Source organism: Ascaphus truei, chromosome 4 (assembly GCF_040206685.1).
Source record: "Ascaphus truei isolate aAscTru1 chromosome 4, aAscTru1.hap1, whole genome shotgun sequence".
In the NCBI taxonomy this organism is placed as follows: Eukaryota; Metazoa; Chordata; class Amphibia; order Anura; family Ascaphidae; genus Ascaphus; species Ascaphus truei.
Window position 1 is genome coordinate 99,003,545 of NC_134486.1, and position 24,161 is coordinate 99,027,705.

General features: G+C 39.1%; 1 protein-coding gene across 1 annotated transcript in view; it reads right to left on the bottom strand.

Annotated features, from left to right (window-relative positions):
• Positions 1 to 17,536: 17,536 nt before the first annotated feature.
• The window catches only part of SLC24A3 (solute carrier family 24 member 3), a 488,027-nt gene continuing 481,402 nt past the window's right edge, over positions 17,537 to 24,161 (bottom strand). The window contains exons 16-17 of the mRNA XM_075596259.1: positions 19,156 to 19,221; positions 17,537 to 18,118 (exon numbers count right to left, since the gene is read on the bottom strand). Of these exons, the coding sequence (XP_075452374.1) occupies positions 17,969 to 18,118; positions 19,156 to 19,221 (216 nt within the window). The 3' untranslated portion in view covers positions 17,537 to 17,968. The remainder of the gene's footprint in view (positions 18,119 to 19,155; positions 19,222 to 24,161) is intronic.

Below are 24,161 nucleotides of genomic sequence, written 5' to 3' on the forward strand. Positions count from 1 at the left end.
AATCTGGGGCTATCACCAACAAGACCCAGGCACATGCTGGGTACATGCTGCAACATTTCAGTGACATTTCTGCAGAGACTAATGGCCCATCGGATTAACACAGCAGGGGTCCCTGGCAGTCCCATTCAGTTTGATGGGCCATTAGTCTGCCTGCAGAAATGTCACTGAAATGTTCCAGCATGTACCCAGCATGTACCTGGGTCTTGTTGGTGATTGCCCCAGATTTGTTTTAGAATACTCGTCGGCACTACAGTATGTCCATATTTGTCTTTTTTTCGTGTTAAAAGCGGCACACAAAATCTAATTGGGGAGTTCCAGAAGATCGGTGAAATGCAGATCAGCTCTTGACCCCTCACCCCTAACACCGGTTCAAGTAGGCTTTAAAACAAAAAATATTTGGGGGGGAATTGCTGCTTTAATACATTTCTTGTTTTCTTATAAAGAAAGTATAGCAAATTATATATTTAGAACAACTAATTGCTGGACAATGAAAACATGTTCTACTCGAGTCTTCTAGAAATGTAGTAATTTTATAGGTGCAGTGTCACTCAAATTAGCCAATGATAGCGACATGGTGTTGAATCTGGGAGATTTGCACTTTGCTATGCTTTTGTACATATTAGAAGCCGAGTCATTGGAAGGTTTTGCTTACCTCTGGCTACTCTTTTGTGTCATATCTCTATGATCTGAAGGACAAAGTCCCTCTCCATCCTTATCTTTATTGACCCTCTAGAAGGGACAGGGTGTGTTAGAGGTCGAGTAGATTGACCAGTACCATCTCATTTATAGGCCTGGTGAAAAGAAAACTCTACTTCATTTCCAAAGACAAATGTTGGCCTCATAGCAACAATTTCCCCCAAATCATTACTTTTTTTTTACCTTTTGCTGGGATTTTTTTTTTTTTAAACTTTTGCCAGGAAAACAAAAGATGGCTGTGGGGTCAACCAATCAGAAGCTGCTATGTCATCTCACAATGTGCCGCCAGAGGGTGACTGACACCAGTGGCCATATTGTTTCTCCCAGATAAGAATCCTTGTAAGGGAATCTCAACATTAAATATCTCAGAAGATGGCGGTAACCGTAGATTTGAGTACCACTGTGCAGCTGTAGGGCAGGGGAAGCGCAAACTTTCTCCGCTGCACCACCTGCCTGCTTTCTCTCCCTGCTCTGACCCCCCTCCCTACCTTGTCTTCTGTGTCAAATGACATCGCGGGGTCTCGTGACCACGATGACGTGGCGTCGAAGACAAGGTAAGGGAAGTTGCAGAGGCCTCATGCACATTTAATTAAAATGCCTTGGAGAAGAGCGCGGGGCCTCTGTAACCACCATGCCCCCCTGGAAATATCTTGCACCCCCCTGGGGACATGCCCCACAGTTTGCGCACATCCCTGACCTAGGGGACTCAAGGTAATAAATATACATAAATGTGTATGTTTAAAAGAAAAACACCATGGATTGCTTCTTTAAGCCTGATTCATTTTTTTTTAATGAAGACAATTATATTTTTAGGGTGCATTCAAAAAATGAATGACGAAGCAGGGGTAGCGAAAAGTATGTCGGGGCTGTGTTTGTACTCCCCTGGAACCCGTCAACCAGGCTCAGAACTTTCAGTGGACACTGACTTCTACAAATTCTGCTACCACTCCATCCTTTCCACAGGACTTCTATACTCATTAATGGTTTTTGTATTGTGTTTATTTTATACACAATCTAATTTTGGTTGTTGAGTGGTACTATTTATATACATAGACTCAGTGTCCAATTTTTACTAACCCTCTTTTTTGACCGGCTGGTCTTGGGTTATATGAGCAGGTTATTTACACTTTCTGGTGTCATTATAACATGTACTAAATTTAATTTTTGGTGCATTTACCAGAATTCATGTTTTTTGGGGTTCCGAGGGGACTGTTTTAATATTGTATAATCTATGTGTTTTTCCATTGAATAAATGCTATTATTATTTATTGTTGCTAGAGTGCTTTTGATGGGATTCTTTTTCTTCCTTTTTTTCAAAAAATATATTTGTTTGCAAACTAATAGGGACTGCATCTTTTAGAAAAGTAGAAAAACCATTCTAGCTAGACAAGGTCATAGATCTCGCTTGTCAAGGGAAATCTATGGTGGCCTGTGATCCTCATAGGCTACCGTAGATTTCCCTTTACGCGCGAGATCTAAACTTGCCTGCTCCTTGCTGGCTTCTGTGAGTACCTGCATTCAGACTCAAATCCGCCCGGAGGAGATCGCCAATGATCCAATCCATTTAGGCTGTGCACGAGCCTGGAAGGAGAGATTAGGCAGCAAGACCCCCATTCAGAGTTCCATCCTGAAGAGACGGACGCCACGAACAGAGAAGCGGAAAAGATCCTTTGACAGAAACCTCAGGGACTCCGGTTGCATGTAGATCGGGAGAAGAGGAGATCCAAGTTGTCATATGCTGGAAAGCTATATATTCTAAATGAGCATTGGATAGAGGCGTTTGTGAGTGCATCTATTTTTTTTATGCCAGTCTGTTTTAATAAAACGTTATTATGCCATGGCATTTTTTTTCTTCTATTTTTTTAAATTAAGATTTAACCATCACCTGGGATATATAGGAGCATATTTTCACCTATATGGCCAGATGTATACATCTACATTACAAGAATATATGTAAGTGTCCTTCAATATATACAGTATTGGACACTTTGTTTTTTGTACTCAGTAATTCACTGCTGTTTTTTTTTGCTCCTATCTTTTGCATATCTTATCATTCTACTGAGTCTACGCGCCAGAGGACATCCTTTCTTGCTTCAAATTCATTTTTGGAGGGACTTTGAATTCCCTCTATGGCAGCTGGACTTAAGTATTATCCTGAATATTAACATCTACACGGGACAATTTATAACTACCTCCGCGTCTTTCATTTTGTGGTTCACTTTATTAGGAGTAGAATTGCACGAGTGTCAAGACACATTTATACACCTGCACTTCATTAACAACAACACTTAGCTAGTGGCCAGTACTGCCTTCCTTTTTTTTTTTTTAAACGTCACAGTCTAACATGCAGTGAGAATGGCACAGCATTTAGGTTTTGATAAAAGTGCTGTAATACATCTTGTAATACACACAGTGCTCCCCAACTCTAGTCTTCAAGAACCCCCCACCAGGTCAGGTTTCACGGATACCAGTCAAAAGATATTCAGTCCGCGCTCTTGCTTCCTAGGATGATGGTGAGTAAATGATTTCTCTCCTCCCTCTTGCAGCTCCTGTGACATGAAGTGCTTCCCCCCACTTCAGAAACGTCCCCCCGCTGGAAGACTCCGTTGGTGGAACGAACAGCCAAGAAAGAAAACACAGGAGCGCACCAAGGTAAGGATGATAGTATATTTAGATAAAAATAACAACAATAATAGTGACTTACAGTACATGTAAGTAAGCATCAGTTCATAAACAGGTCCATTGGTCTCCTCGACGCATTGGCTTTGCAGTGGGTAAGGTAGGGGGACAAGATGTGATATCCTATACACCAGTTCCGCGTGCTGGGACTGAGTCAGTGGCACTCACTGAAGGATCACTTACGGATTCATATAGATGTAGACATAATGAAAATGCCCGTATGTGGAAAAAGCCCCTAAGTCCTATTCACTTAAGCCGTCCCGTGTAAGGAGTCACGACCAATAAAACAGCAAGTACACGAATGTAGGCTAACCATAAGGTGATAGACTGGATGTCTAAATATACTATCATCCTTACCTTGGTGCGCTCCTGTGTTTTCTTTCCAGGTTTCACAGATACCCCTGCTTCAGCACAGGTGGCTCAATCAGTGGCTCAGTTATTTTGAATGAATCACCTGTGTTGACCTGTTGGGGGCCTTGACACCTGGAGTTGGGAACCACTGACCGAGGAGAAAATCACCATCTCCCTTTACCTTCTTATTCTAAAACAATAAATTCATTTGTGAGCATGCAAACAATCTTGCATGTGCACTTATTGCCCGTTGTACGCCGTATCCAGAAGTTACTGTAATAAAGACATAATAGTTAAAGGTAGTGCCAAGACTTTTCTTTTTATTGATAAACCTTCTATGGTTTCATTATAAAGGTCTCAACACATCATCAAATGTCAAAACATTGAAACGTAAGTCAAATCTAATAAATCTTTCTGATTTTGCTTCGACATTATAATTTTTTTCCGATTGTTCTGTTTACCAATAGTTATAACATTTTAAAACACAGAAATACAAGTTCTAATTGTATAGATCACCGGGTAACATGGGAAGGCATGCTCTCCGTTCTGTTGCATTCCTACATAATACAGGAAAGTGGAACAGGTATGGGTACAAGTAGTAATACAAACCGAAAACGGCAAAACATATAGAAAGACAGTTAATAATACTTGTACGGTCTGATATCTCTCTTTCTGTTTCATTCTGAAATGGTAACACAAGTTAATCTGTGGCTTCAGGGTTTTAACATCTCTTAAGAAACAGCAATTAAATGATCATATATACAAATTTTGGAACAATTCAGTACCACTTAACTTTCACAGTATTTTGTCAAATGTTATTTTGCAGAGTGCAACAGATTGGACAGTAATGTGTTACAACAGGTCCCTTTAGCCATAAAGGGGTTGAGTATAAAATGAATAAGGGATTCAGAGACGAGTCACTTTTATTGATTTGGGGCGCCAGAAATAGAGAATAAATCTGTGCATACTGTATATGAAGAAAGAGCAAACACTACTTGTAACTGTTTGTGTATCACGTCAGTCTGTCAGGGATTATCACTTGGGTGATAAGTTAAATGCAAAGATAAGGTCATGTCAAAATAATTTAAACTCATGTTTGCTGCTGTGGCCAGAAGACGGGGGGGATAATATATGCCATTCATCATAAACGGTTTAAAATCTGCAGTAATATGTTGCTGCTCGCCTGGAAAACCTTCACTTACAAAAGGCATTGTGTTAAACCATGTCATAAAATATATATATAAATAAAATATATTTAAATATAGTGCATATTAGAGACCTAAATGTTATTTTAAAAGTGGATTCTTTGATATGATACTTCTGACCATTAAAGCAAAAATACATTGAAAAAATAAAATGCATATCTGATTCGGTAGTTCTCTAGGAGCGGATCTGTGCTATTTTGAGCTCTAGGAACCTCACAGTTTTCAAGATATTTACATATTACATTTTTGGTATTACTCTAGAAGACAAGATGGCCACTGGAGTCAACTTTATGTTACCAATGATATCCCTGCTTTCTATTGGCTTGTCTAGATGAGGCTGACCCAGAAAGAACACTGTTCTCTTAAACAAGTTAAAGGTTTAGTTCTTCCAAAAATAGATTTTGAGCTAAAAACATGATATCAGAGTGGACTAATTTTTTTGTCCAAACAAAATCTCAAAATCTACTCACACAAAATGTTTTTTTTTTTTTTTGGTCAGGGAGACTCAATACTGCTTTTGTCCCCTCCCAGAATCCTCTGCTTTCTTTATTTAAAAATGTTATTGGCTCTGCCTTCCTATCAGAATCGAAATTGAACATCATCTACAGGGTGTCTGGTCTTTGCCAAGCAGAGGACATTTTCAGGAGACTTACTCCCACTTAGAAAGGTTTAGAAATGTTTAGGGTGGAACTGATGAAATGTGGAGGGGCGCACTTTTTCAATGTAAGAAAAACAAGATATTATAGGAGATTACACCTTTGTATACTGGGTAATGGACCAGAGGGATCACCTGAATCCCAAAAGGAAAAAATAAAAAGATTAAAAGGAAAATATAGCATATTCAACCAAGATTTGCAAAGCATTGCAGCTCCCCCAGCAATGAAGCGACTAAAAATAGCATGACCATTATACTTCTACACTGGACTTAACTAATTATAATGGAAAGTGAGATCAACTGTATTGTGCACAACAGTGTTTTTTTAACCTTTTATTTGGTTAAGGAACCCTATAATTTATTGTCAAATTCTATGGAACCCAAACCCTCTCTAATAATGCGTCTGAGATCAGATGCATTGTAAGGAACCCCAACCCTCTCTAATAGCGCGTCAGAGATCAGATGCATTATAAATTCGTCTGTATTTGATTTTCAAATGTCCTAGAAATTGCAGGAAACCTTTTAGGGATGTACAGGGAACCCAAGTTTTTTTTTAGAAACCCCTGTTGAGAAACACTGGTGTAAAAGCTCAGGCTGTGTAAAGGAGTTAAGCATGGACACATTTATGGTGGAATTGCTACTTGCATTAAGTTCTTTAGTGTGAGTAATTTTATTTTCTGGTAATTTCAGGTGTCATGGATGTGTTTATATATTCTGGGAAAGGTAATAAGTTAATAAACAAGACAACAGCAAACTTGAATTTACATTTAATAAATTCCTTTCAATCGGGAGAATTTATAAAGATGTAATGAATTATCCCCTATGTCTTGTATACCAATAAACCTGAAACTGCAGGTTAATGCTACAGTATAATAATGTATATGTTATGATGCCAATGTGAACAGTAGTTAAAGCTGATCAACCTACCGTATTTTACCTAAAAACAACAACACATGTTGGCCCTAAAAACAATCATATAGGTTCATATATAAGTAGTAAGCATGGCAAAGCCAGGTAGACATTATTACATTGCTTTCAAACAACTTATACAAAGTAAAAATGTATGCGCATACCCACTTGTATTAAATGACTAATTTAAAATAATCTATAGAAAATATGGAATTTAACGACAGCTAGCAGAATTTACCTTGGATGCAATCCCCGTATAACGGTCTTCACTCTGTTAACCTTAAGTCTTCGGTTGACAAAATAACTTTGTCTTAAATTTATATACAAATAAACCAGGTGGCTCATATTTCATAATTATTTTAAACTGTATCAGAAATATCTAAAATGAAGAACTCAAAATAGTGCTGCTTTATGTTTGATTAGAATAAAAATGAGATTTTTCAAAACCTGCAGCACTAAGAAAATGTTAGGTCTATGAACTAAGGCAATTTTGGAGCAGAGAAAGAATGTATTGACACACTGCACCGTTTTTGGGGACATGATTACTGAAGGGCGTCAAATGTAGAGATCATTTGTTATATCTGGTGCACATTACAGTATTTGTTAAGAATATTAACTTCATCTTAAACCTGGTGCATGTTTGACGGAGATATCAGCGAGATTGAATGGAGAACCACATGACACATCTGAGACTCCCCAAATCACAAGCTGAGGCTATTGAGGCAAAAATGGAGCAAAGACCTTTATACACAATGATATCAGGGGCACAGACAGGAGGGGGAAGTGCTGGGACAACTGTCCCGAGCCCAGTGGAGGATGAAGGCCTTGAGTCCAAACCTGGAAGTTAGGCCCAGCCACAAATCGGAACCAACTTCCTCTAATGGCTGCCTGGGTGAGCCTCTACCCCTCCACCAGGTAGAGCCTGGACACCCCACCCCCTGCTCAACAATTAGGGATCCGCCCCCCAGTGAACAGATATATCATTGGAATAGTACAGCTTAGCACAAAATATTACATCAATAAACGTGTTCATTTTTAAATTGAATGGGGAACTTTGTTTTTCTTTCTAAAGAAATCCAAGGCAATTATTTTATTTTCAGAATTTATTTACGCGAGAATAAAATATGAAATCAATTGCAGTAGGTACAGTAGTTTGAGATCGTAACAAAAAAAATACTGCAGAATTTCTATTACCAGTAATAACTACCAGTTACTTCTAAGAGTTCAATGCTAATGGACACTTTTTTTGCTTTCAGAGGGACCAACAAGGCATTGCATTGCTGGCACCTCTGGTAGAAAAAGGGTTAGTAGCCAGACTAAATGGAGACAAGACAGCTGCTGCCTAAACCACACCACAATGTACATGTACATTACATTTTATTTTGTGTACACTAATCTAAGTCTCCTGGCTGATAATTACGTTAACCACATTGGTTGCCGTACCGAAAGAAAATACCGTTTGTGCAATTCCTTTACCTACTTATATTAATAATGCTGTCCCCATATAGCTATGGCAGTTTATGGATCTGTTTACATGGTAAAATATGCTGGCATAGTCACTGACCACAAGACCTTACAAATGAATATAGCGCCCCCAGTGGAGATGGTGATATCAGATTTGCATGCCCTAATTATCACAAATATAACGGAGTATCACGCAGAACAGACTTCAAATATTAAATGATGCTCCCAAAACAAAAAAAAACCAATAATACTGTGTTTAAAACAGAATAAATCTTAATAAAGTAAGAAGAAAACAATTTGTCTTAAACAAACAGTTGGCACATGATTCCTTTGTAAACAATATTAACGTTGCTTTACTAAATGGGTTATTCATGCTTTTAAAATAAAATAAATCTGGCATATTTTTAAGTAATTCTTAACGTGTGAAAAATGTCCTGTTTTTTAATTCACAAAGTGGACTCGGTGAGGGTGTATTTTCAATCTTGCTTGCTTCGCTCTTCTTCTACACAGTGCATACTGTACATGAACAATGAACCTACATGTGAGCATCAAAGCTTTCATCTACAGCTATTAACCGTGACATTCTCCGTTTCCTCTTTACTAGCAAAGGCAGTATCTCCTTTTCCTAGACAATGGCACCGAAGCCCAGCAAAAGAGGGCTTACTCTGAAACTTAATTGCATACAACGTTGCCTCGTTGATGGTTTTGAAATGCTTCAAAGTGGTGCACACAAAAACAGTGCAAATAGCATTTTGTGTGTATTATTTTTTGTTTGTTTCGAACGCAGGGGTTTTGTGCCTCGGGCATATCAGAGAAAGACACTCTCAGAGCCTCATTCACTAAGACAAGCAATAATGCAAGCATTCCCATGGTGTTTCACATTCCATATTGTGCTGTAATCATTAGGCTAAAATATATCAGCAAATGTTGTGGTTGATTTGGTAAATCAATTCAATCTTTCGCTTAGTAAATGATTAGGACTTTACCTATTCACATTTAGACCCATAGCAACTGCGTTTAGAATCCATGGTCATTTGTGATTTCTTAGCACTACCATAAACTTGTAGAAATTACTACTTTGATATATGAAATTGAAATGGGCATCCACAAATACTAAAATAAATAGTAATGTCACCGACATATAAACCAAAGAATGTTAACATACTATCTAATGGTGCCTTTTTAGCGGCAGGTACCAAACACATAGATTGCAAGCTCACCTGAGCAGGGACAATCGCGCTATACTGTAATTGTGAAGCGCTTTGAGTCCCATTGGGAGAAAGGCGCTATATGAAATATAGTTAGTATTATTATTACTGTACCTGGTTTTTTTATGTGCTGTATAACCAATTTAGCTGTACCTATTTCTGCCAATGGTTAAAGCTTCAGCTACTGAAAGTAGCTAGGAAATGAATGACTTTTCTGCTAATGATCAGCTAGTTATGGAGGGACTTCTATTGTGTGTGTGTATATAAGTATATACAAATAAATCCATAAATGCACATTTTATTGATAACATGATATTTGCATGTAGCAAATTGCATGCGTTATTGCGCTCCTTACAGAGGGGTCACTTGCCTGGAGCTCGTCTATCCCACATTGACATAGCCAGGGGAGTGCAAACTTTTCCCCCTGAGCTCCCTTGCCGGCTGGCTCCCCCTCCTCACGCCCCCCCCTCCTTACCCTGGCTCCAGCGTTCTGGCGTCATGACTTAGCATTGCCATGGAAACGTGATGTCACATGACCCCACTGCGTCGTTTGACGCCACGATGCCATGGCGACGCGTCTCCAGAAGCCGTCCGAGCCAAGGTAAGTGAAGTCTACAGAGGCACTTCGCCACTTCCCCAACATTTAATGTAAATGCCTTCGGGAAGCGCGCGGGGCCTCTGTAAACCCCGCGCCCCCCGCAGAGAATCTGCACCCCTGACATAGCCAATAAAGTGTACCTATTTTTATATGCCGAATGTTGGAGGGTCTAAGCTGTAACTGGAAATGTCAAACGTAATATATACCGCAAAATGTATAAAGGCATTACCCCATGAGGTCTATGTATGGAGTCAATTTTGTAGAGTAATCAGCTTGGTTATCTGTGGAGTGTCCGTAGGAGTTAGGGAGGAGCTACGTGATGCGCAGTTGTGTGTATCAAATTGTAACACGGGTTTCAGGTCGGTATGGTAGGAAATGATGAGATCTCTTGACTTATATTAACATGTATTGGATTGGTGATTTTGTCAGGAAAAAAATTGAATATTTTAGAGAATTGGGAGGGTGTCTCCATCATAGAGTTGATCAGTATAATAGTGGCAAAAAGAAAGAAGCGCTCATAGGTAAATTGCAATGTGATTTTACAGTTTTACCCACCAATGGGTTTTTTTTTTTGTACCTATTCATGGACAGCCATTCCTGTTCTGAAATGCATCATGTCTTAATGGATAATGGTTTACATCTGCAAGGAATTTATTCAGGTGGATCCACTTCGCAGTGCGCTCTCTGGACTTTCCACGAAAGAAAGGTTCTGGTAGAGGACCGAAACGTTGATCCACCCAAATACATTCCTTGCAAATGTCCGTTGTGTGCTGGTTTCGCTTCTTTCCAGTAATGTATTGTGCCCCGATTTTAAACAGATCCACATTTATTAAACATTAGGGCAAAGCTCTTGGAGAAAGATGCAAGCAATAGTTTGGAATGAAACAGGGTGGAGGGAAGGACTTCCACAATAAATCCACATTCCTTTAAATTGTAAATGGAATTGAAAGTCTGTGAATAACAAAATGGCATCCTGGATGTGAAGTAGTGTCACTTTGTTGTACACACACTAGTACCATCACATTTTGACTACTGGTTGTGAGTATAATATGGGATGAAGGCATCACTTGCCCTGAAGGGGTTGAGTGACAAGCAAGTACCATAAACTTGTATAATACAAACTCTGATCCCCCCACACCCCCAAAAAAAAGAACGCAACAAAAACAAACATCTGTGGGTTAAACTGTAAAATCAGAACATATACAGTATTTACAGGTCACTCACTGCAAGTTCTATAAACAGTTTTACCTCAACAACAAACTGCTTTGGCAGAAAATCCATCTGGCTCATGCTTGTATATTTTCTCTCAACCAAACGTTGAGAGAAATTCCAGTGGAATTCTCTGTGTGATAAAGTTTTGTAAAATAATTGCAAATGTCAGAGTGGAAGTGTCATAGGCAGGGCATCCTTTAATCAGTACATTTTTTTCAATGTGGCATCATGTGAAACTTTGCAAGATTTTAAGCATTTTTAAGTCACTGTGTTCCCATATTGTGCTTATATTTAGAGAAATTGCAGCTCTTAAGTTAACGATCACGTCACGCTATCTGCATACAGTATATCTTTGTTTCTATATTCATGTTCTGTAGCACTTTGTACATATTCCCTTCTACATTTCTGATGTTGTTGGGTTGGTAAAACATTTTCTGCCCGTTCTCATCCTAGCAAATCATGTTCTCACTGTGCACAATACATACACCCTTGGCAGCAAACAATTTAACAAATTCCAGAAAATGCAGCTTGTTTGCAACTAAAACGACAATAAAATGTGAAATGAGTAATTGTAACCAATGTACAGTAGATTGTACCGGCTCCAGTCTTCAGATTTTCCACTTACTTTATGTGCTGTAAGCTTAGTACGTGGGATTTCTTCCAACAACCAGAATTGTCAACATTAGCTGGGTACCAGTTTGTTAGTTAAGCTGTTCCATTTATTTTCTATTTGCAACTGTAACCAATAGAAGAGTGTTTGCAACTAGATCGCTCTTTGGGGCCACACTATAAAATTATTCATGGGTGAGCCTCACAGATCATCCATAGCTATGACTATGTGAAAGCAGCCCAGCTATTAGCACTGCTTCACATGCACACATCTCTCAGCAACCCAACTATGCAAATGCATTACAAATAACCAAGATGAAAGAGTTGCTTGCGTGAGAAATGCACAGTATGTGTTAGGATGAAAGATTGTATTGTTCCAAGTCTGAGAAAATCAGCATAACTCTGTAAGCGATTTAACATACGTATGATACATTAATAAGAGCGAGAACATATATTTAAGATATAACAGAGGAAAAGATCCACCAAGTCTGTTCTTGTGGGATGAATATGTCTCTCTAAAATTTATTGCACTATTTACATACACTGTGTATATATATATATATATATATATATATATATATATATACATATATATATATATATATATATACATACTTTTCAATGAAAAACACACATGGTAGTAGCACACTTTTAAGATAACTTTGGACTTTTTTTCATTTTACTTTACATTCTATGACAGGTATCAAAGTCTAATTTTTTTCTTAAGTATCTGTATTTTGCCAGAATTTCTAACTGATGCTATGTACAGATTGCTAAAATGAGAGACATTAAACCCATGCTCTTATTATCCTCAGTCAATCACAACTGTAACGTAACCCTTTCAGTTCCAGACAGGTCAGCGATGTATAGTCACTCTATACAAGGCAGACCTCTCTGGTACTATTATTATTATAGATGCAGTCTGACTTATCCAGTCAAAAATGATTAAAATATATATATATATTACAAATTGATAGAGTGAAATTATAGTTTTGAATATGTAAATATTTATGTTAAAGCAGCAGTCCGTCCTGCTTGTGTTTTGTGATATATATATATATATATATATCTATATATCTATATATATATATATGTATATATATATATATATATATAAAATCATCTGAACCAGGAGGCCCCCCAGAGCTGATCTCTAACCTCTGGGGACACCCTGGGTACTCAGATGTTTTAAAGTTATTGTAACGGACAAGCTCCGGAGGTCAATACAGGTGATCCTGTAACACCCTATTTGACGATTCTGCAGCCATTTTTCTAGGTTTTCTTTTGTGTCTCAAGTTGGCACAATAAAACTTAAATATCTCGGGAATAGATATGTGCAATTTATTTACAGGCCTAAGCAAACTATTGAAATATTGGTGGGTTTTAAAAACCTTTAAAAAGTTTGCTCCAAACTGCAGACAAGTTAATCTCTACAGATCGGAGGAGGGTGGGGGCTAATATAAAGAAAATTGGGGTCTGGAAGAGAGGATTGCTGCTTTAAATACAATTTTCGGGAAAGTGTAGGAATTGTCACCATGGACAATTTTCTAATAACTGCTTTGTAAATCACTGCATCTTTGTGATTGCTGCAGCATTCTTTCTGCAGTTCGGCCCCTAAAGAATGCTTTGTGTACTGCATTATCTATTCCACTGTATTTTTTTATCGTACTTGAAGAACTATTAATCTAAAGAGCTTTGGTACATATGTTAAATTACAACACCAATGTTGTAGTATACGAAAAAGGTGTTCCATTGCTGAGCGCTTCCATTTGATTACAAATCATGTTTGCGTTGCTAAGTGGGACTGCACCTTTAAAAAAAGGATGAGGGTTAATTTTCAAACCCTTGCTGTATGCAGAGGGGCGGTCGCAAAATAATGACACATTCCTGCCAAATAACCAGAAGCAATTTCACATCACACAGGTTAATGAAAACAAATAGAAAAATAATTCATACTAACATTAGCTCCAATTAGAATTGTGCAATATCAATACATGGAGGTTCGAGTACATCCCTTTTTTCTCCAATTCAGCACTTATTTACATACATCTAAAATATTTTTTTTAAATAATTTCTAAATTATAACGTTGATTCATAAGTTAAGGTGAACAAAACCCATATTACAAGAATCCTTAACACACACACACAGAAAAAGTTCCAAAAAGCAGCTAGTGACCATGGACGCAAATCTCAGTCTGAGTCCAGTGATGCGAACATTGAATTAAAGCAGCAGTACTAGGAAACATGAACCTGTCATCTCTTTTATGTTAAAGTTGTGCAGTGTCTATTTAATGTCTTTTTAACATGCCGTGAAGCCTGCTCAATTCACATGGATGGGACCCACATGGTACCTCCAGCCACTGATACAGGGAGAGCATTATTCCCAAGAACAGAATATTATCGCCACGTATACCCTGCCTTACAGTATGCAGCCTTGGGAGTTGTACTTCTGCTCCTGATGTACCAATAGAAGCACACATTCTTTATGTGTTTTAGTAGCTCATGTGGGTGAATGTGAGTGTGAGCTGTGTTTTTAAGACACCTGTCAGTATCAGACTTTAAACTGGAACAGGCTGGGAACGAATGAGTTAAGTTCTATCATATCTGCCAACGGACTTCAGGTTACCAGTGCGATTAAAGATTCAAGCTGGTGATTTTTTTTTTTCATATATCACACCAGAATTATCATCCAGACTAAACGTCATCATGAGATTTCAAGTAAAGGCTACTACAGCTATTTCCTCCCCATAAGCATTAAGCAAACCAGTCAATGCTTGCTCTTAGGTAGAAGTGTCCAAACTATTTACTGACGCATGAGAATGAAGCAAATGAGAAAGAAAATATAGCAAACATGTCATGGAGAAACTGCAAACACTGAAAGGCATTTCAACTAGACAGTTTCATACATTTCACCAAAATGGAACCACACAACTTAAACCCTCACTTACATTTGTTAATGGCAGTGCACTACAAAAATGTGTAAAAACTATAGCTTTTCCGCACAGCCTGGGTTAACGAAGTGCATGGCCAATAAAACCTACTCACAGACAGCTGTTTTGATCTTTTGGGTCTCTTCAGTGTGAGAATGATTATACTGGCTCTGCAATGTGAAGTTGGAAGGAACACTGGTGTGAGAATGAAACTGCACAGCAAACCTGCATACAGTAGGTTTTCCACACTAACCTCAAGGACAGCTGCCAGCATCATGACTAAAACAATGGTGTGTGAATGTTCTACATGCCATCCAGTGGAAAAGATGTTTGGAGCAGAAGAACAACACCAAGCCATACAGTAGTTAAATAGACAGACTGCACATCAGGTGCAAGCCTGTAGTTATGTGTGAGACAATAGGTTTCTCTGTATTTATTACTGATGGTAAACACTTCTCTTGCATGCTTCTTCCCAGTCTGCACTGCAGTTAAACTCATCTTCTCTAATTCTTATTGCAACACTTTCTCTTGGATATATCCTCATTATCTAGGAGGCCTTCAATTCATAGGCAAAGTCACAAATCTAATCAGAAATAATGTTGCTTACCTATGAATTCATGCATACTGCATGTACAGTACTAATTCATATCTTCAGTGGCAGCGGGACTGCCAGTGCATTTTAGAGCAATGCTGTACTTTGCATGCACCATAGACACTGAAGATGCTAGGTACGGTTTAAAAATGTAGGTAATATTTTAGGATTGTAAAATGCTAGTGACACATTTACACCACAACACATTGTCAAGATTCCTATTACTGCCGCTCTAACTCACAGGACTTTAAAAGGACTGGTTTAGCATAGCAAACTTCCAATATTGCAGTTCAAAGCCAAGATTATTCATTTATGCCAATGGATTTGACACTTACAATACAGTTTCCTACAAAACACGAAGATGAGGTGAAAAATAGCTTTTTTCACTGTGATAATGAATGGATACAGCAAAAAGCCGCACTGTATGACTCATTATTGTATGACACATTACGCCTGCCTGTGGTCACAGTATGGCGGTTACGATCCAGGGCAGGGATAGCGCAACTCCAGTCCTCAAGGGCCACCAACAAGTCAGGTTTTAAGGATATCCCTGCTTCAGCACAGGTGTGTTTAATCAGTGGCTCAGTCGTGGACTGGGCCACCTGTGTTGAAGCAGGGATATAATTAAAGCTTGACCTGTTGGTGGCCCTTGAGGACTGGAGTTGCCCCCCCCCCCATCTCTAGTGGATAAATGCAAGCAGGAAGTATTTCACTATTGCCAACCCGGCTCCATGTCATAACGAGACTGGATTTCAGTTTTGGACACAGACCAACAAGAATGCACTGGGATTAAAGTTAGAACACCAGGATTTAGCCAAAATGCCATGGTGACATGCAGTTAAATTGGCAAAACTGGTAATTTTCCTAACCTTAAAATGAAATACTGTACCCTCGTATACTGTTTGGAGACTCTTGAGCAGCAGTTGATGTCCAAATTCCACCGTGCACTAACAAAATGAACATGCTGCCGGATTTAGTCATAAGACCGTCAACATTCACATACTATGAACATACAAAAAAAACTCCTTCCCTTTGGAGAATGGTTATTGGATGACTCTTAACATTTAAAATAAATGATCTCTACTACACTGCCGTTACAGCTTCGATTATCTTGTTTCTTATTACTTGGATCACATAGCCTTGTGTGTGTATACCACGCAAGAAGATCGACATAGTAATGTAGATGTTCAGGAGGTTTATGGATTATATTTTTCTCCACCAAGGATGAGATTTAGGTGTTAAATGCACAGTGACAACAAGCATAACTATAAATATCACATTCATTTTCATTTGTTGGAAAAGAGTAAAATGGGTATTGGAAGAATTTTTTTTTCATAAACTTAAACTGCTGCTTGAAATTTTTAGTTTTTTTTAAATAACTAAAGAACCATGTTTCACTTGTAGTTGTAAAAGTAATTGTGTAGGACAGTGCACCCCAATGAAACGGCTGTTAATATATTTTATGTTTACAAAAATAAACGTAGAAGTGCGTCGATACTCCACTACATCCCTGAATATACTGTCGCTTTCATGACTTACAGAACGGAGACTGCTAGTTTTCCCCCCAAAAAATGTCCTTTCTGCACATGCATAAAAAGATTGATTTTAAACAATGGCTATGGAACACAAGTTAGAATTGTGAAACTTAAGCTCGGATAGCTCTCTTATAACCCATACAAATAGGTCGGTTGCTTAAACTACAAATTAAATACGCCCAAATCCAGTGTACACTTGAAAACTGGTATATTGTAACGTCATTGAAAAGCATTTGTGCAAAATATGCCTCATTTGTTAGAAACCAGTGTCCATAACTGTATTAACAAATTATATGACTTTTGGTTACATAGCGGCAAGAGGCTACTATGAAACCATGTATACAAAAATACTGTACCAGGCAGATTACAATAAGCTAGAACAAATACAAAGGAGCTTCCACTGTCACATTTTAACCTGTGGGTTACTCAATGAACCACTTCAGTTCTTGAAGGACTACTTCAGTGCACTGTATATTCAATGAGCAGTACACCCCTTGAGCACTAGGGGGTGCGAAGATATATAAGCTCCTCAACTTTGCAACCAATGTCTTTAAAATCTATCTGCTCTGATCCTGCCATTGGCTGCCTTACAGAGAACAGTTTTAACATTGCCTCTGCAAATCCACATTTAACTAAGATTTTTTTTCATTGATAATTAAAGAGAGATTTGTTCAGAGTATAAAAAGTTATTTGCTTTGTTTCTCTTGTCGCCACGAGAAAGAAATACCAGCACGTTACATACTTATGATAAGCTGACAAGAAACCCTGCACTTTCAGATTTTCAGATGGTCATTGCAATCCAGCAGACTGATCAACAGAGGTTTTTTGACGTGCACAAGGGAGAGCGTTTTAGCGTCTGATCCCTCGATACTCCTCGTAATGGACTCCCCCCCCCCCCCCCCTCCACTCCCCGGCAATGAATCCTTCCCATTCTTCTGTAACGTATGAACAATCTCAAGTCATAAATTAGATTAGTCTTTCACCAAATAACTTAAAAAAGAAGGAATTGTAGCAGACAAGGATTGGGTTGGCTCTAGGCCAGTTAGCAGCCTGTTAAGTCTAGGACCCTGGTCACTGCTCAAACGGAAAGACAATAAACAGAGTGGAGGAACCACACGAATGTGAGAAAAGCCTGCCAACTATGTAGGTCCCCCCCCCCCTCCCCACAATGGCGTAAGGGAAAGGGAGGGAGTAAGCAGTTCCCATGAACAGTGACTAGGACATACTTCACGACCTCTGGGTACATCATGTGTCATGATGCCGGGCCGTGTCTTTGTATTGCACAGAAAAGGAGGATGAGGTCCTCGACCTGTCTGCTGTAAAGATCAGTTCCCCCTGCACATAGGCAAGTTCACAAAGGTGAAAACGTTGAATTCGGTCAGGATGGAGATGCACAAAAAGATGCCATACAGGAAAATGCATGCGATCCCCAGCTTCTTATCCAGCTTCCATTTGTTCAGTTTAATGCCGCACACCTACAGGAGGAAACAGATTGAAAAGAATGCTGTGAAAGGAAACCCCATAGCAATACCAAAAGTACTCAAATTCGATTCAAAAGGCGATCCCACTTCATTTTTTTTAATTTTAAAAATAATATATGAATGCGCTCCTTAGTGCTCCTGGGACGTCCCTGCTCTCGAGATATGAAGGTTTTAATGTGCTGGTCTAGAAAAAGAATCCAAGATGGCTGTCATAGTCACCAATAGAAAGAATCCAAGATGGCTGTCATAGTCACCAATAGAAAGAATCCAAGATGGCTGTCAGTCATCAATAGAAAGAATCCAAGATGGCTGTCATAGTCACCAATAGAAAGAATCCAAGATGGCTGTCATAGTCACCAATAGAAAGCCACAAATTTGACTCCTAATGATGGTGCAGTTTTGTTTGAAAATTGTTAAAAGGTGCCTCCTCATACTGGTACTGGAGGGGTGCGATCTGGGAACTGGTTAGCATGGACATATATTTACAAAAGGATCTCATAAAGATGCACTCAGAGACCTCACAGAATAATACTTAAATGTAACCTTTATTAGACATATGTAAAACAATGTGGGGGAACTATCAAGGAGAGAACAAATATATTAAAAACAAATTAAATAGAATAATAGCTGCGACTGTGTATCATCTCACAAAGTAGCATATATATATATATCAGTCTAGTCAGTGTCTTTACTCACTGAGCCACTCCTTCTCCCCCCAGTATATATGACTTTTGAACTCTTGAAGTATGCTAATTTCTTCATCTTGTTGGTATCCTTTTCAGCTATTTATCCCTTTTTGACATAAAAATGCAGGTTTATCACAAAAAGCACCAAAGGGAACCGAGTGGAATAGTGTAATTGCCATTAGTAAATGTTTCTACAACACTCACGTCTTCATCTGCTTTGAAAGCTTTTGAGTTTTTCTTCCATAGTTAAAAACAACACTTCAAATCAACAAACCTTGGGGCCAAGCAGACAGCAGAAAGTGGAATCATAAACATAAAAAACAATAGAAAACTTTCGCCACATACCGTAACAAATAAAGAAGCCAGCAGCAGAGCAACAGAATATATAAGTCCTCTACTGTTTAGCTGGATCTGTAGAAAAAAAAACCAGAAGCATTTATTATTATATAGGTATGAACAATAACACAGATGAACAATAACGATGATGTACATTAATGTTGTGGTATTGCAGTCAAAAGGCCTAACTTTTATGGGCTTTAAATGTTTTGTCCTGTCCACCCAACAGCAGAAGGGTTGAAAGCATCAAATATTAGTAACAGAATGAAGGAACTGTCCTCAGGAAATACGTTCTTAATGAACTAGAAGTATTTGTCCCTGCTTTTCAAAGAAATAACCATTACCTGCCAAAAAAGGAAGTCTCTTACTGGTTGTAAAAGTTGTGTTTTTTCAGATGCGTTTCTAATTATTTCCCCCAAGATGTGTCCAAGATAAAAACAATAAGCAATTAAGAAGTTTGTAGAAGAAAGTTGCGAGTGAACCCAGGAAAATAACGAATGGTTTATTTTGCTTGGCAGGACCAACTTCCATCATTTCTTTACAAATGGACAAATGGTGCCTTAGCCATAAGATATAGGACAGTGTTCAAGAGTGACAGGTGTGAAGATTGCGCAAGCGCACACTTTTTCATTTTGATTTCAATATATATATTTCAAGGCCTAATCTTTCTACACCCGAGGAGCAGCTCGAAGCAATGTGAGCACATATTCTTCACACAGACCCAGTCCGGTGAAAATTCGGATAAGAGTTAATGCGGCTGAAAAGGTTTTCTTATTTTTTTTTTCTCCAACAGCTGGATTTTTCTGCATAGTGTAATTATCCTCATATCTAACGAGGAATTGGGATCAGAAGTTTTGTACAGTGATGTAATTCACACAAGTGGTAACAGAGGAAATAATGTCATAGGTCCCAAAGACGGGCCACAATTTTCTCGTCTTTGATATTTACAGCTGCTATTTTGTAGAAGAATTCAAGTTAAAAAAAACAACAACCCTAAAGAGTGAAAGGGTATTTTCCATATGCGGTGGTTGAAGTGACTTAAAAAAACTTGTGGTACTTTGCTCGATTTCAGAAAACTCAAAGCCTCTTCATTTTTTTGAGAAAAGGACCTTTTGACCTAATTTTAAAAAGATTTACACAATATGAATGCCCTAAACAGAATGGAGAAGACGCCTTCCGGTTTTTCTTTAAAAAGGGAGTGGAAATGTACATTTCTAAATAAAACACAGTGCTACACTTATTCTGATGATAAAAAAAACCTGGTGACGGTAGTTGTGTACCTCCTAGAATCATCACATTGACCACTAGCCATATAATGACACAAAACAACATTTATAACTTTATGCAATCTACAGTAATGTGAACCTGTGGGAAAATGTTGTCCCATTAATGTGAAAAGAGCTGAAAACTTCTCCAGCATGGGGAAGACATCTTCACAGCATAGTGAATATTGGATTTATGGGAAACAGATGCCTGGTCACTGCTTGCCGCTCTTGGGGACTTCACCTGTGCCCCCAACCGTTAGCCACCACATCAGCCCGCTCTCCTCTCTCTTCCCAGTGCAGAGGGAGGGGAGAGGCTGCTGGTGTGGATCATGCTTCTTCCTACTCTCTGAACTGGCTAATGATTGTGCTAATCACTAGTTCCCAGCGTAAAAAGAGGAGTGGAACAGTATTCATCAGTGTGCCAGCATTTAAGAAGCTGACTGGGGGGGGGGGGGGGGTGGGAGGTTTGAGGTTTGGGAGAATCTCCCACGGTGACAACGTCTCTTCTGTCTGTGCACCATATATATGTGGGTAAAGTGTCGCACATGCAGTCCTTAAGGTATATTATGTTGCCTACCAGTGGAATATGGGCTTTGTGGGTCTTAGAAACTCCTTCTCAAGGCCAGGCAAGCTCTGAGCTCCATTCAATTCAAGGGTAGTCAGAGCTTCTCTGATATAGATTTGATTAAAGGTTGTTATTTGAAAAATAAAATATAATGGTAATATTTTGTTATAATGGCGGGTTCTTTATGAAAGTAGAAGGATCCTTTTTTCTTCACTAGGGGCAGTGTAACTCCCTTAAAACTTGCAGATTTTCAAGTCGTTGCTCTGAACACCTCTGGAGGAAATCTCACACTCTCGCAGACTTCCTTCACTATAAATTTATGCTATCCTGTTTCAACTCTGCCCTCTCTTAGGCTAAACAAACCTAATTTTCTCAACTAATCAACACGCACAAGTCTATCCCACCGACTCTTCTCTGTCTTTGATTCCTTACCTAGACCACCCTCAGCTGCCTCTTCTTCCTTCTCCATCTCACCTCAGGACTTTGCTGACTATTTCAAGGAAAAAGTGGAATCCATACATCAGGACATCTCCTTTGTTTCCTCCTCCCATCCTACACCTCTTCCTAACTCTCCTCCTGCCTTCCTTGACTCTTTTTCTGCTGTCACAGAGGAAGATGTGGCATGGCTGCTCTTCTCTTCTCCGTCTACCACTTGCCCTCTTGACCCCATTCCTTCCCATCTCCTAAAACCTCTTGCTCCTACTATAATCCCTATGCTCGCACACATTTTTAACTCCTCCTTCTACTCTGGTACCTTTCCCTCCTCCTTCAAACATGCAACAGTCATACCATTACTCAAAAACAGCAAGCTTGACCCTACCTGTCTTTCTATCGGCCTGTCTCCCTCCTGCCTTTTGCCTCTAAACTTCTTGAACGTCTTGTATTCTCTCACTTGCTCCATTTTCTCAACACCTAGTCTCTCCTAGACCCTCTACAATCTGGCTTCTGCACTGCTCACTCCACTGAAACAACCCTCACTAAAAGAAATAATGACCTCAATGCTGCCAAAGACAGAGGTCATTACACCCTGCTCATACTACTAGACCTCTCTGCAGCATTTGATACTGTGGACCACCCTTTTATCCTTCACACTCTCCATACTCTTGGCATTTGTAACAAAGCTCTATCCTGATATGCCCTTACCTCTCCCATCGTACTTTCAGCGTCTCTTCTACTAACACCTCCTCTATCGACCTCTCTGTGGAGGTACCCCAGGGCTCTGTCCTGGGACCTCTCCTCTTTTCTTTGTACACACTCTCTCTAGGTGACCTAATCACATCTCTTGGGTTTAAATATCATCTCTATGCTGATGACACACAAATTAACTTTTCGACCCATGTCCTTACACCTGCTGTACAGATCAAAGTTTCTGAATGTCTCTCTGTGATATCATCCTGGATGGCCCTCCGCCAACTTAAACTTAACATGGCAAAAACAGAGCACCTCATACTTCCTCCCAAACCTGGCCCCACTACCTCCTTGCACATTACTGTTGGAAGTTCTGTCATACACCCAGTAGTGCAAGCATGATGCCTAGGGGGTCACACTCGACTCCTCTCTCACTTTCTCCTCTCACATTCAAAACGTATCTAAAACCTGTCGCTTTTTCCTCCACAATATCACAAGGATGCGCCCTTTCCTCTGTTGCTCAACTGCTAAAACTCTGACACAGGCCCTCATTCTCTCCCGTCTCGATTACTGTAACCTCCTGCTGTCCGGCCTTCCTGCCTCTCACCTGTCTCCCCTACAATCTAATAGAATAAGGGAAATATTATCACAGCTCTACCTTAATATTCAATGGTATATACAGGATGGCGGTGCATAGGGAGTAACATATGTGTTTATCAAATGACAAAGAACAGTCACAAAAAAGATTCCCACTAATTTGCACACAGCCAAAATTACAGCAAACAGTATTTGGGGGAGCTAATTAGTCCCAGCATACATATGATGCAGCAACCAGGGGGGATAGAAACTCAAAAATAATACAATTTGATTAAGTGCTTTATAACTCTTGTGAACAAGCATATACTTACCTTATCTATACAATTCTGTAGGTATCATACGATATATATCTGATATCAGTGAGACTTGATTGTATTATACTATAAGGTTTTTCAATATTACATTATGTGTTCACTACAACAAGGATACATACATGTATATATTATGTGAATGTTCCACAATTAAGGCATTCTCCAGTGTTTTTAAATGATTTTATTAGTAATTTTTTTTCACTTAGAAGAGTTATAAAGCACTTAATATTTTTTTTTATTATTTTTGAGTTTCTATCCCCCCTGGTTGCTGCATCATATGTATGCTGGGACTAATTAGCTCCCCCAAATACTGTTTGCTGTAATTTTGGCTGTGTGCAAATTAGTGGGAATCTTTTTTGTGACTGTTCTTAGTCATTTGATATCCCCTACAATCTATCCTAAACGCTGCTGCCAGAATCAATCCACTCTTTCCTAAATCTGTCTCCGCGTCTCCCCTCCTCAAATCCCTCTCCTGGCTTCCTATCAAATCCCGTATCACACATTCAATTCTCCTCCTCACTTTTAAAGCTTTAGTCTTCTGCCCCTCCTTACATCTCAGCCCTAATTTCTCGTTATGCACCATCCCGACGCTTGCGTTCCACTCAAGGATATCTTCTCTCTCCACCCTTTGTTTCTAAAGCCCTCTCCCGCCTTAAAACTTTCTCACTGAATGCCCCACACCTCTGGAATGCCCTTCCCCTCAACACCCGACTAGCACCCTCTCTATCCACCTTTAAGACCCTGCTTAACGAAGTATATGAGTAGCTCTGTGGCTAACACTATACACCTGATACATAAAGCTTGGCCTCATGTAGACACACTTACCAGTATGCCCTCCTACTGTATCTGTATGTTCCTACCAATTAAATTGTAAGCTCTTTGGAGCAGGGACTCCTTTTCCTAAATGTTACTTTTATGTCTGAGGCACTTATTCCCATGATCTGTTATTTGTATTATTTGTTATTTATATGATTCTCACGTGTATTACTACTGTGAAGCGCTATGTACATTAATGGCGCTATATAAATAAAGACATACATGTCGATGCAACAATAAGAGTGTAAATGACCTAACGTGGTCATATAATATTAATCCCAGTTGTTATTGATACTTGGAGATAAATTTGGCGACGTTCAGGCTAGAAATACC